The sequence below is a fragment of the Frieseomelitta varia genome, unplaced genomic scaffold (genome assembly GCF_011392965.1).
Source record: "Frieseomelitta varia isolate USP_RPSP 00005682 unplaced genomic scaffold, Fvar_1.2 scaffold_138, whole genome shotgun sequence".
In the NCBI taxonomy this organism is placed as follows: Eukaryota; Metazoa; Arthropoda; class Insecta; order Hymenoptera; family Apidae; genus Frieseomelitta; species Frieseomelitta varia.
In genome coordinates, this window is record NW_025109061.1 from 232,775 (window position 1) to 247,993 (window position 15,219).

Genomic DNA, 15,219 nt, shown 5'->3' on the forward strand with positions numbered 1-15,219 from the left:
GGAAAATTAAACTCGTTCCGAGCGTCGCTGAAGGAAACATCTATCCAAGTTCCAAGTGATTCTTCATTTCTCCCTGTTTCGGTATTCTATTTCTTTAAGCACACGTGTTGGGTACAGATATATCATTTCTATTCTAATCATCGATCTTCAGACTACAACGTTGATCTCCCTAAATACTGTAGATAAATTTAGTTTCTACAAATTTTGAAAAATTATAGAATTTAGGTGGAAGACATAATGATAGAAAAAATATTAAAATAGCCGAGAATTAAGAAATGGAATCTGTTATGATAAATGAAGATTCGAAAGAACTGTAAAAGAATTGACCCTTAATGGGTGAAGCTGTTAGTTGTAGTTTTTTTTATTCTATTTCATTTAATTATAGTTTTTCGTTTTTTATTTGAAAATTAGATGGAACATTATATTATACATTAGAATGTTAGATATCTATGGCAATAGCGGATAAATATTTGCTCACACAATGCAATGAATGTTCACAGTTTAGTGATAAGTAGCTAAGATGTAAAGAGTTATACGAGATCAGATGTGTGTCAGTTTTATTGATATTATTGATGTGCTGTTACATGTTTTTATCATGATTGATATCAAAGAGCATAAAGTCTCCTGAAACTGTCTTAATTTATATTTGTGACAATATCAACGGACCAATCGATGTAAGGCTCGGCCTCGTCTTATTTTTTACTAGCAAATCTTTAAAACTACGATAGAACAACAGTATGATGATACAATCTTTTGTAACATCTATCATTCTCTCTGTTCCATCGATCTGCATACAGTTCGGTATAAATATTAGTAGAGCGTAGTAGCGATTAATGATATAGGGAGAAGCTGTTTGAAAATCTGATAGTGGAGCGTCGAGGAAATTTGATTGATGAAGCGATTATTAATTGAACTGTTGCAATAATTAACAACAAACGGCATGAACGATGAGAGTTTCAGGCTGCAAATATCAGGATTTGTTACGGCCGCGATTATTTCGCAAATTTCGCAATAAAGGGAAGGTTTAACGGGCACGCTGAGCAAAACTGATAACCAGGAAACCGGCGGTAGCCGATAAAATGATAATTAAAAAAGTTCATCGGATAAAATCTACGCGGGGAGCTAACGTTAAAATATTATATTATCGTCGGATATCGAATTTTTGGTAATTATTGTACAAATACGGTAGCAAAAACGCGTCGTGAAGTTTTTAGAATTTGAAATTATGTCACGCGACTGGAATTTCGATTAAAATTTCTAAAAAGATACTGCTAGATACAAATAATTGCACTTCATACCGGAGGATTTTGTTTACGTTAATCGTCGCTGTTCGCGATGTTTGATAGTATACGATAATGTGCAATAATGTAGGCTAATGCGATAATAGTAAGTTTACACGGTAACGTGTGATTAAAATTTTGACTAAAATTTGGGAAGGAATATTTAAAAATTGGTATTTAAACGTTTCTCTTTCGTTGGGAGGAATAATTAATTAAATTTTACATTGAGTGACTGTGTTTTCTAATAATTAGTCGATGTTGTGTGACGTTTTGAAATAGCGTACAACAATGATTTTTTAATCATTGAGGAACCATATAAACCTTTGCCTCAAAGAATGGCTGCCATTATTAGATATGCAAAGAAGGTCATGCTAAATATTAAATAGTTATCAAACTCATTTTTTTTTTTGTATCTATCCATTTCTCTACGAAATATGCTATTATTTTGACCTGCTAAATATTACCATATTTCTGCGCTCTTTTTCAACAACACGAAATGCATTGCAAAAAGTTTTATTTACTCGTAATGTTGATAAAAGCACGGAGGAATGCATATAATAAAAAGAAATTTAATAATTTTCAGAGTGTACAGTAAGTGCCGGGGTGTACAATAATCTGATACTGCAGAAATGGAATATGAATCCTCCAACAAAGAAACATACTTCACAGCGGAATAAGGGTAGACACGTGCGAAACGCTTCTCGCAGCAATCGCAATCTCGCCGGACAATCACAGAATGTCAATATTAACACCATTAACTTCCATTAATGGAATCTGAAAAACGTATCGTCGGATTTTCTTTTCCAGTGACAAAGAAGCAAGAAGGCCACGGCTTGCGCAACTGGCGAAGGAGGCCAAGCAGCGAAGGGGGAACAGGCCGAATTTCGTAGCGGGCGCTTGCACACAGCCATGGCGAAAACACACACACACACACAGATACACACACACAGAGAGAAAGACACATACACACGGGCACAAAGAGATACGTATAGAAGGGAAAATCGAGGAGGGCACACAGGTGCGGGAAGATAAGCGCGCGCGACGACGCGACGCGGCGCGTCGCCACTGCTGCAGCGTAACGTAGAAAGTCAGTCCGACGGCGGCGCCGCACCAGTCGAACGCGTCAGGACGCACCTTTTCGTGGTCCAGCAATCAAACATCGGCCGCTCGTGATTTCGTGCGCCCCTTCGAGTGCATCCGAAAGAAAAACTATCACCCGGGAATATTATCTCGACCGAGCGATTATCTCCCCCGTTTGAAACGGACACGCAGAGAAGCATCGCGCGGCGACAATTGTCGAAAAATTCTGCGGTAGAAATCGGAAACTGTCGGAAAGAGGAAGAATTCGAAAAAGGGGGAGGCAGAGGATCGTGCGTGTCCGTGAAGAGACACACGGAGGATCACCGCGTTTCGATCCTCCGGAGATCGTTGGTGATTGTCTTGCAATAAGAGAGGAAGAACTTTTCGTTTTGTGATCGATTGGACAGATTGATTGTTTCGAGAACGGTTTTAAAGGGACGAAAGGGTCGGTGGATCAAGTGCCTTTTTCTTTCTGTTTCGCGGGACTCCGTTGGTACCGCCCCTCTGGGCGGCTCCTGGCTCCCGGAAGTTTCCTCGGCATCGAACTGACAAGACTTCTCCTCGCAGCACGAGCCTTCAACCACCGGCAGCAGGATGTTTTCGTCCTCGAGAGCTTTCCCGCCGATTCTCTTCGCGGCGCTCTTCGTCTGTATCGGTGAGTGACTTCGTTTTCTCTTCCTTTTTCCTTTTTTTTTTTTATTCTTCTGTGTGTCTTTTTTTTTCTTTTTCTTTCTTTTCTTTCTTTTGCTTCGAAACTGACAACGCGTGCGCCCGAATTGATGTTTCTTGAGAATTACAACGCAGCTGTGACATTGTTGTTACATCTTTTTTGCTTTATTCGAAGGGACGTTTCTATAAGAGATTATATTTGAAAGTTAATATTATCTTATGTATTTGTAGGAATGTGTAAAGTTTTTAATGAACAAAATTAATCGTGAGAATGCACGTGATATGAAAACAAAAAGACATAAAATATTTCTACGACATATTCAACATATAAATATTACAATCATACATACTCATACTCTGTAATATGAATTTCCTACTGTTCTTTTAATTATAACCTCAAAGATATGAGTTTGCATAAAAGTTCTCAACTTACTGAAAAATTATTTCGGTGTTTTCAAAATTTTTGAACGTTCGTGAAAGAGTTAAACAAAATTTCTTCTCTCTGTGGTTTACGCTACGTACAATACTTTTCTCTAGAAATTTCTGTCTGTCTGTCAAAAATTTTTGATTTTTTTCCATTTCGGTCGTGACGATAAATTTAGAAAAACGAAACCAAATATTTATTATTTAGAGGATAACAAAATCGATCGGTGTGCAATTTATTTGAAAGATACTAGACGTTCCCTATTAAAATCAAGTGCGATACTTGAAGAACCCTCCGCAGTAATTTAATATCACCGTGATGCTGTTCAAAATAATTAGTGGATCGATCTCTCGAGCAGGATGACCAATACTTTGACAGCCACTCTCGACATGGAAAGTAAATACAGATTGGAAATCGCATGTGTTAAATATGCATAGTGCTCCTTTGTTTCCTGTGTTTGCTTATCCATTGAAATCTACGAGGACTCGTTAATTATTTCGGTCACCATTGCCATTAAATAAAAGCTTTTTTCGTTGCTTAAAAATTGATTAACGTTGCGTAATTTTATTCGTAAATTTTTTTCCAGCCAATTTACACTCTCGTTCAGAAAATTGCAGATTATTTTTAAAGATTCTCAAACTAAAATATTTGAAAATCGTCGATCGTTAAACTGACAAATTTTCTATAGTCAATTATCCTTTAGTAGTTATAAACGAATTCTGAATGTGTTCATATAAATTTGCAAAATATTACGAAAAACGTGAATGTAAATTTTAAACTACGTTACTTTGAATATCTTATATATTTTTACATATCAAATGCATTCTCTACGTTTCTGTGTCTATGAATTCTCGTAAATGCGTAGATACCTGCAGTCTACACGTCGTATACTCTAATAAAAGTTTCACATCCATTTCATTAATATTCCCTATGTATGTATATTCACACCTGTGTGAAAATATTTACTCGAGGGAATTCACTATTTAAAAGAATGAAAAATTCATCAAGACCAGGACTTATTAAGTTATAAATAAAAACTAAATTATTCAACAAAATGCTAATTCAGTGAGAATATACATGGTTTTAAAAAGTCTCGAGACATTTTACATTTACATTTATGAAAGTATTTTCGGAAGAATTTATTATTAAAAAAAAAAAAAAAATGAAAAATTCATCAAGAAAGGACTTACTAACTTATAAGTTACGTTATTCAAAAGCTACGTTATCAAACGAAATGAAAATACACAGTTTCAAAAATCCTAAGAATTTTTTACAATAATCTAATGACAACCAACTCTTCAAAAACATATTTTACACCTATCAGCTAAAAATATTTCACGATCTTAATTTCTTACTGCCAATAAAAATTACAACAAGGTCTGATAAATAATTTAGGTCTGAATTTTTAATTTAATTCAATCTTGACACTAATTTCGGAAACGTAGAAAGTGAAGTCAAATATACTTTAAATTTCAATTGTCTAACGACCATATATAGTCAACTCAACAATTCTGTTCGAGGGTTATCGTAGAATCTTCAACATACGGAATAGTATTGCATTTAAGATACGCGAGAGAATAATAATAAAAAAAAAAAAATAGTCGGCAATTTCAACGCGATTCGCTAAATTATAAATTTATATATTCGCTAAATTATATTGAATTTTAATATTAAAAAACTTTTAATCGGTCATTTTCCGTATTCACGCACGGTGACAACGACAATCGTTTCATCCGCGACTCATTAAGCGTTACCAATAACGATCGCTCGATAACAATTGTCGACCACGCGATATTCCTCGTCATCCCGATTAACTCCCTCGCCCTCACCCTCCCCCTCGAAAATCCACCGCGCTCCATTAATTATTTCCATCAACCCACCGTCGTCATTAAACGGCTCGATTATCCACTTCTCGCGAAATCATCTCGCTGAAAACGTGGCCACTCGTCTGCGCTCTTTTCGACACCCGTGTCGAACCGAACAGAATCGTTTTGTAATAGATTCGCGCGCGACTTCACGCGCGATCGGTTTATTATCCGTTGGACGATTCGTCAAGGCGTTGGTTGTTCGAGGCGTCGTCGCGACGAAACGCGTCGTGTTGCTAATGAATAGCGTTATTTCCGAGGGGAAGTTTACGCTTTAATCGAGTTGGGCGCGATGCGACTGGATAGGGGCGGGTCTAACCGAATTTTCGGCTGTCCCACATTGCTAAACGGACGGTGGGGATTGGTTGAAAGGGGTGAAAGGGGTAACAGGAATTAGGCGAACAATCGAGCCTGGTATCTCGTCGAACAGACGTTTCTAGGTAACGAGAATTTCGCAAAAGGGCGAAAAGAAGAGATTTTTAACGATGGTGGGGTAGGTAGATGATTGATTATGGAGTCGAGTTTGACATACCCGATTTTCATTGCATGAGTGAAAATAAAACTGCACTCGCCACGGGATCTAGTTCTGACAATATCACGTCTGATTGCTCACTGATAAATCTAAATTGGTATCAATGAGAGAAATTTCATCTCATTCTCACACACTATGATAAATCGAAGTTGGTATCAATGAGAGAACTTTCATCTCATTCTCACACACTATGATAAATCGAAGTTGGTATCAATGAGAGAAATTTCATCTCACTCTCACACACTATGATCAGTAGTATATACATTTTAATTACAAACAGTGTACCGTTCTAGAATTAATATTTCTACTATTCCAATGATCCTTTAATTACTACTCATTACACTGCTGTTATAATACTTTTATTACTTGCTGTTCTAGTCCCTACTGTTCCAATTAATAACTCCTGAATCTGAACAGTTAACTCCCGCTGCTGCAATAGTTCTAGCTTGTAATCAATAAAAACCAGTCGATTCGCTTAATCAATAAAAACACTCGATATTCCAGTGTCTGAGCAGGGTAACGTACAGAGTTTTGCTCTGCAAAGCATCAGAGTCGGTCAAAAGAAATTAATTGCAACGTCCATCAGACTCCGAGCCATCGGCATCCGTTGTTCTTTGATTCCTTCGAAGCTCTGTTTCTTTCGATTCATACAATGGTCGTTAAGTCGTTCCATCCATCAAACGAAACTTTTCTTTCGCCTCGTAAACGCGGATACCAAGTTTGCATTTGGCTAAGGAAAGAACGGAAGCTCGATTCGTTGTGTCGTTCCTTCTTGCGCCAGCCAAGCCGGAAGTGAGCTATGCGGACCTTAGTTCGTAAGGTTAGTAGTTTGGTTGGGACACATAGTGGCGATTTTCGGCTCTGGACTATCGTTAACTAAGTGTTGGCAATTTGCAAAGTGGGATTATCGACGATGGCCTTGCTTCGGGATTTCGCGACGTAATAGCACTTCCGATGCCTTATGCTCGGCCAGACGTTCCTTACGGGCTATTGTGCTTGTTAATAATGAGCGTTGTGGAACTTGCAATAGAAAGTGTAATGTTTGGAACTTGTCTTTTAACTATATATATATATATATATTTAGGCGGTGAAATTGGAATAAAGAAAGTTGAAACAGAATTGTTTCACTTTTGTTAATACTTGCGCGAAACAGAGGCTCTTCATTTTAAAGTGAGGCCAAATGGATTGGCTATGTGACCTTTTCTTATAAAGTTGACAGTTTAAATTGCCGACAATTTTCCATCAGCATTTATTGATTTAGTTATTTTCACTCTATGTTGTCTAGTCAGATCAACTCTGCTTGAATTGTTACTTTTATTTGAAAAGAATTTATTGAAATCTATGCAAGCTACGAAAATTTTTGCGCAATGATGATGTTAATACGTTTTCAGATTTTTCTCAGATTTTCACAAAAAATTTCAAAACAATTTGTCCACGAGGAATCAAAATGGAACGAGATACAAAGTAAATCTTTACATTTTGATTTATCAGATTGATGAGCGGGATTCAGCATCAATTAGAACAAATTTCCAAATATTTGTTATTCGTGCATAATTTATTAACCTTTGTCATTCCAACTGGTAGCAATACTGAGCAGATGTAGGTTCTATTTCAATTGACAGAATTGGAGTAATGATAAATATTTATTATTGAACAAGAAATAGATACAAATCCAAGATTCTTTTTTAAAGTAACTTCCAATAAGATTCTGCTCTCCATTCTTCTCTGCTTTCTGCAGATTTTTGTACCTTTCTTTTCTCGAAGAAAACTCGAGAGAAGTTCGATCAACAGTGTGGTATTCTTCTGCACACGTCGGCCGTAGGTCACAGCGGAAACTCCACGCGTTTCTCGACGCTGTTCGCGATAAAACTCACCTGCGCCTCGCGAATCGGTTTGCTGTTAAACGCACCTGTACTACTTCTCCATTTGCCGAATGCGTGTTCAATTATTTCGGTGCTCGTTTCTTACCTCATACCTCAGTGCAAAGAATTCGACAACTTAGTAACTTATAACATAACTAAAGCGAAGATGTAGAATGTAATCTGTTCTTGATTGACATTTTCAAATACTTTATTCATACACGATTAATTTCTTAAAATAGAAACAAGTTACAATAAGTTGGCTTGTTGCAAACAGATGGCAAACATAGTAACAAAGAGAAAATAAATAATTCGAGAGTGAACAGAAAAATTCTGATATTTAAGTGTTAAGGGGATATTTTAATGCGAAGTTTTTTAACTTTCTTTGGAAGTTTTTTGCAAAGAAACTATTATATACCTTTTGCAGTCAAATTGACAAGGTTTATTTGTACGTATTTCAACGACGTTTCAAAATTTTTTGGAACAAAGAAAGTTGAAATTAGTGGCACTGCATACTCTCAAACATAGTCGCTTTTAAAAAAGGTCGTCTCACGGTGTCCATGATTCCGGCCATTCTGCTTGTCGGAAATAAAAAAAAACGTGATAGTTTCTTAATTAGTATGGATTTGGCTATAGCCGGAACTAGAACAAAAGAAAAATGTCGGTAATTGCGTGTTTTTGTCATACTTCGCAGGCCTAAAAAAAATATAAAAAATAAAAATTTTTGGTTGATTCTAGTTCGGACTATAGTAAACACATGTATTTAAAATTTTGCTTCAATTGGTCAAGTAGATGTAGAGATATCATGGACACCGTTCTGAAAAACATAGTTTCCAGAAAAATGCCTTTAAAGTTTAGTATAGTAGCGGTAACAAGACACTGGTCGTCTCATCCTTCAAACACCCATAACTTCGTTCAATTTTAGGAATTCACATGTAAGGTTCCAGAGATGTATTTTTGAAACTGTATTCTTTAAGAATATGCAAAAAAAGTCGATTTTTTTTTAAATTTCACACTAGAATACCCGCTTAAGTGAAACAAGTTTCCAGCTTCTACTGTAAGAGCCACACGTTATGAATTCTAAAACCATATCTAAATGCTCCAAATTCTTAATTTCCAATTTATCCAAGTTGCCAAGCTGTGTACCTTACTCTCGGCTGGCGCATTTAGCAACTGTTTCTCCGCGGAAATCAGGCGACCTGCCCACGTAAGGTCGTAAGTGGTCTCATCTGTTTCTTGTTCTTCAATCTTTGCGGACCAACCCCGTACAATGCGACGCTTTAACGCCAACGTTTCCCTTTCCATGTAAGCCATGCCAATCACGTAATGGAGGCTCGTTGAAAGGCGCTCGTGTTCTCTCTTCTCTCTCTCTCTCTCTCTCTCTCTCTCTCCATCGTTCTCTCAACCCTCGTACGTTTCTGCATCGACGTGCACACATCTAATAAGAGTATGAATATGGAGTCTCTAATCCCAGGCCTCGCGCCGACACTTCAGCCCCGGAATTTCTCTATTCAGAGGAGTAATAAAGCGATATGGCGCCGTAAATATACGGGCTGTGCACCCTCGCGGTCCTTTATCACTTTATTACCCTCGTCGTCTTTGGCCCACGCAGGAGGGATAGCTTCTAGCTGGATATATCTGAACCGGCTGATGCGCCGGCCTAATGCGCGTTTTTATCGTTCAACCCTCGCTGTATCGATACCTTTTGTTGGTGGATCGGCTGGCTTCGATCTGGAAATACGGTCTCTCCCGGTCTCGCGTTGGTGGAACTGAACGACGTGGATCTGGTATTGTGTTGTATACTGATCTGGGGATGCGTCTTTTTAATTTATGGTGCTGTTCAACTGTTTTTCGAATTTTAGAAGATTTTTTTTTGTTATAATTCTTAATTGACGTTATTATTATTGGAGACTAGTAGCTTAAGGTTGAACCGTTATAAAATATCTAATATGTTGTCGGTGTTTCTTACTTATGGTTACATAGGTTGCGTAGGATAAAATTTATTCTGACGTTCTTCAGTAAGTTTTAAATTATTAATTTCAAATTACTGTGCACGACGTGTTTAAAACACTTATTTCTCTTTAAATATTTGAAATTTGCAGATGTATACGGACTTTAGTGATTAGTTGAATATAGACATACATTATCCAACACATTGTCTATGCACATAATCTAATAGGCTGCCTATATACATATCTAATAGAACGCCTATATACATAATGTAATGTAATACATATATGCATAATCTAATACATTGTCTATACGCATAATGCAATACATTGTAGTGGACATATCTGTTTCTCTAAATTCAGTCTAATTACAGTCTTGAAAATTTTACAGATTTTCCCTCGTTAATCGCTATAGTATGATAAATCTTCTACGTATAGTTAACGTACCAATAAACTTCCAAAAATATAAATGAATTTTTCTCAAATAGTATAGAATTAAAAATATAGACTGCATTTATAGAACATAATAATAATTAAAAAAATTTATCCATATATTTTCTTCTCTTTGCGAGGAGCTAAAAATATACAACCCCTTTCAAATTTTCATTTTATGTAATAATTACGACCTGAATTAAACTTTTGATATAAGCATTTTCCCTATTTATATTCTCACCACTGTGAACGAAGTATTAACCCTACGTATATTAATTTCCTGTAACTAAATATGTCTCCTTTGAACTCGCGGGCAAACAACCCTCGCCGTGATATTTTGTTTCACAAAAGGACCAGTTAACTTTTAACTGTTATTCTGATAACAACAAAAAAGAGTACGGTCATCAAATACAATTGTAGATTATAATAAAATAAATCTCAATACAGTAGGTATGATAAAGTAAAATACAAAATAAAGTAAATTATGTTAAATTATAATTAACTCCTCACTGAGAATCGTATAAATTTAGGGCTAAATTACTTAATCTTGGGATCTGCAATTTTATTTGATTTTATTACTGATCTCTAATACGATATCCTAAATTCCGTAAAACGTAAGTTATTACGGCCATCTATAACCCGACGAATATCACGCGAGGGTTAAATAAAATCCAATAAACCTCGTTCTGCCTGATACTCAACAAAATTCGAGCCGATAGAGTAAAAAAGTCCCGAAGAAATATGTCCTACAACGCTATTCTCAAAAGATACCAATGATCGTGATATCCTTTGTATCTTCGATCACTCCTACCCCCCCGAGCGATGCTTCACCGGATCGGTATCTCTCGGGTGGAGCATGAAACCCAAGGTCGGAGAGGCGGGTTACACTCGTCCCATTCGCGTTCTCGGCTCAAAGAGGTTACAATATGTATGGCCGCGTTGGGTATAATATTTTTAAGCTCGTGTCTCGACGTCAATACGGCCAAAGGGGGTTAAGAAAATATACATGGACCCTGTCGGTCGATATGTTCCTTTGCCGTATAGTGACGATAATTCCAAGCATACAGCAATACCGTAATTCCGTAATTCCGTAATAAATTCCACATTCCTAATATAGCGTGTAGCAACATTAATTCTATGGCATACAGCAAATAGTCATTTCACAATGAATCGAATCAAACGTACATAGTATATATATATATATATATATATCAATCTGATTTCCTAATGGTAAACGCATTTATACTCACTACAGCAATATCATCGATTTGCTTTTAACCGATCGCTCATCAGCCGTGAAAGTCATGAAATTATAATTCACAGGGAATCTGTGAATCTGTCGGCTTGTATATCACCGGGTCGTCGATAGGGCCAAGCAGCCGCATAATCTGACCGGACGTTGCGTCGCGTTGCTGCGTTAGAACGACGCGCTTGTTTCGCGCGTTTCGTGGTTTCCCGTTCTCCCGATCCACCCCCGCATTGTTCCGATCTAGTTGCTCGTGACGATAGTGCGTCCGTGTCGATAATCTTCCCGAATGTGCCTATTATTTCGTTCGACCAACGAAAAGGCCTCGCGACACGACCTGAAAACTTCATTTCAGTCGTTTGTAACTTTCTTTTCTTTTTTTTTTTTTTTCTTGGTGTAGAATTTTGTGTAGAATTTTTACGCAATTTTTAGAGCATGAATAACTTCAACATTTGGACTTTGTGTGTAGATAAAATGAAGTTAGATTTTGTATTAGACTGAGGTGCAAGGATAGTAATTCTCAAATTAGTAGCAAGTCCTGATCGTCAAATGATGGCTGGATAATTTTTAACGTAATTACTACTGAAAATTTTATTCTAACTGTCTATAATTTTTCTCGTATCGATAATTTCTCTTTTCAATATTTAAATTTCTAGCGAAAGTTTGATATTTAGACTTATTAAATCCTGAAATGTAGATTCTATACGTGAGACGTGACTTTAAAATTTTTAAAATTTACGTTATATGGTTATTTAAGCTTCTTCTCAAAAAAAAAGTAATTTTAGGATTTTAGGATTATTTCAAGAGTATAGGAAATCTAACGTTATTGGTTTTGGAATTTTTGTAAAAAATTTTATTATTCAAACAGTGAAAAGTTTATCGCACTACGAGGGAATGAAAGGTATGGTTTTTGTACAATTCCAAAATTGAACGAACAAAAGTTTTTGGAATTGTTGGAAGAATATAGAAGACATCATCGGATTCAGGATTTTAATAAAAATTTTGGCCTTCAGTGAAAGATTTATTATGACATCAAGGATAGCAGAAGCTTTATACATATATTTCATGTAATTATAAAGTTGAGCTGCTAGAAATTTTGGGAGTTTGCGGAAAAATATAAAAAGTATTACTGACTTTTGTAACATCAATAAAAAGTTGATTGTGTAATTGGAAAGCAAGAACGTATGTCTCGTATAATTGACTGCACCAAGGCTTTATGATTATTGCGAGAGTACATAAAATACAATTGCCTTCTGTTCTCTTCTTGGAAAATTGATAAGGGATCGTGTGCTTGAAATAATTAACGAGATTCAGGTTTCTGATAGAAGATGGAATTCTCAAGTTGATTGGATAAGAAAAGATTTTTGAATCATTGAAAAGAATGTGGAAACCTTTCTGAATTCTGCTTGATTTAGCCAGAGCCAAATTGTGTTTGGAGGAAGAAAATTTACAAAGATATAAATCATCTACATCTTTGGATGAATGTCAGGATATTCAATGTATTGTAAAAAATATTTACAAAGATTTTCAACAATGGCAAAAATATAGATATAATAAATCTATAAAGAGAGTCGTTATAAAAGTTTGAAGGAAACATGACAAAAATTCCAAGACAAAAATTTCAAGATTCTATTTCTTCCAAGTAGAAAATGTTAGACGAAGAATTTATAATTTCGAAACGCCTGCAAAACTGTCGAAACTAACTGAAAAGATTCTCGACAACGACGAGGAAGAAGTACGGAGAATTATTTGAAAAACTTGAAGATCTCTCTCGCGAACGCGTATCCCCGTTAGGTGTATATCGCTTTATTAAAGGATCGAGCAATCTTCATTTCCGTAGTGTAATAAAGTCGTGCTTTGGAAGAAGGGGGCGATGGATACTCCGTCGAGTGCGGTATCGTGAAGTTTCTCGAGTGCTCTAAGGCGTGGGCTCGAAGAAAAGAAACTTGAAGCGTGAGCTGCCGTGGCCCAGTGTCCGTAGCCTTAATCTTTAATAGCGTGTGTTCAGTTTAATGGGGGCGCGTGTGTGCGTTCGCTGCATATGCCATTACACTTCATGAAAAGAGCCCAGCTCCACTAGAGGAAACTTGGAGGGGGAGAAATTGTGGGCGAAAGATCAAGTAGAATTTTCTTCTCTCGTCGGTTGTCGTGGAGTTTGAAAGCTTCAAATGTACTTTAAAAAATATAACCGGAGAAGAAAAAGTGTCGTTTTTATCATGGTACCTTTTATATCTCATGGCTCAACCGTAAGTCGATTAAAAAAGTATAAACTGGATACGATATTAGTATTTTCTATGTTTTTTTTTATATATATCATTTATAAACTTATGTGAGTTTGTTTATTTCTTTTATCTATTATTATATAATATAATTTTATTCATTTATTTTGTTTATTATTACGCAATGTGATTTCATATTGTTATTTGTTTATTGGTTTATTAATTAAAGGAGTAAAAGCATTAAATGTGAATAAAGTTGAATGGATACAAAATTCTTTCTTAATCATTCCTCTCTAAGAACAACAGAATGATTTTCACTTTGATTGAAAATTCGTACTATCTTGAAAATTGCACTCGATCCTGCATGATATCGCGTAACTTATTAATTTCACACCTATACATTTTGAAAATACTTGTTGCCTCGCTGTTATTCACTACTTCACCATTACTTATTATTGTTAACTCCTAGATTTTTTACTTTCTTTTTTTTTAACACGTGCAAACTTTCGATTATAGATTATACCTGATACTTATCTCTGTGTGGTACTTTGAAACATCTCTAGAAAATTTTCTTTCTTTTCAATCTCCAGCCGAAGAAAGAAAAAAAAGAGGAGAAGAAAGAACGCGAAACAAACGGCATCCATTCGATATAAAAGCCAAAAATCCCCTTCATACAACTGTCTCGTACCAAATACTTTCTGAAGAATAAACCGGAAGTGCTTGAATGTGGCAGCAGGAAACGCCGAACGACCCTGCGGTTCTAGACTCGCGTTCTGCGCGAAATTACAGTAATTTTTTTCCTGTCTTCGAAGCGCCGTTTCCTTTGTGCCGCCACCCTTCCTCGGGAAAGAAACGAATTCGTACGTGAAATCGGCGCGGCACTACTCAGGATCCTTTCTTCGAGCAGAAAAACGAGGGTCGCGTGAAATTGACCCTGTTATAAATGCTCCCTTTCCCCTGAAGCATGCTAGTGTCGAAGGTAGACCTTTCTTCGATTCCTCTGCCTTTCTGTTCGCGGCGACAATACCAAAAAAATTGCTGAAAGTTACTGGAACAAAATGTTCCCTTCATTTTCGAAAAAAAATTTCTTCGTCGGAGAAGGGAGAGACATAGTTGGAGAAACTAAAAGATGTTAGGATATAAATAAGTTCTCGCGGTTTGTTTTGTCTCTAACATTGTCTCTAATATTCTTAAGAAGTTAGGATATAAATAAGTTCTCAATTAAAAGAGGTTAGGATATAAATATGTTCTCGCGGTTTGTTTTGTCTCTAACATTGTCTCTAATATTCTTAAGAGGTTAGGATATAAATAAGTTCTCAATTAAAAGAGGTTAGGATATAAATAAGTTCTCGCGGTTTGTTTTGTCTCTGATATTGTCTCTAACATTCTTAGTATATTATACTATGTTCTAACATTCTTAGTATATTATAATGTACTGTACTATATTATAACATACTATGTTAACTTTATTATTATGTTTTATATCATCTAGAACTACGGAATGTTGTAGGAATAAAACATGTAATAATCTCTAGCAAAATATAGATATTGCTTTCAAGTAGAAACGAATTTTTTAATATGAAAACTTATTCTGTAAAAGTACAGTGTCATTGCGAAATATCCGCTTAAGATATTTTTTAACCAAAAGAAAGAAAAAAAAAAAA

General features: G+C 36.0%; 1 protein-coding gene across 1 annotated transcript in view; it reads left to right on the forward strand.

Moving 5' to 3' along the window:
- Positions 1–2,250: 2,250 nt before the first annotated feature.
- The window catches only part of LOC122531756 (toxin 3FTx-Lei1), a 124,679-nt gene continuing 111,710 nt past the window's right edge, over positions 2,251–15,219 (forward strand). The window contains exon 1 of the mRNA XM_043659941.1: positions 2,251–3,015. Within this exon, the coding sequence (XP_043515876.1) occupies positions 2,955–3,015 (61 nt within the window). The 5' untranslated portion in view covers positions 2,251–2,954. The remainder of the gene's footprint in view (positions 3,016–15,219) is intronic.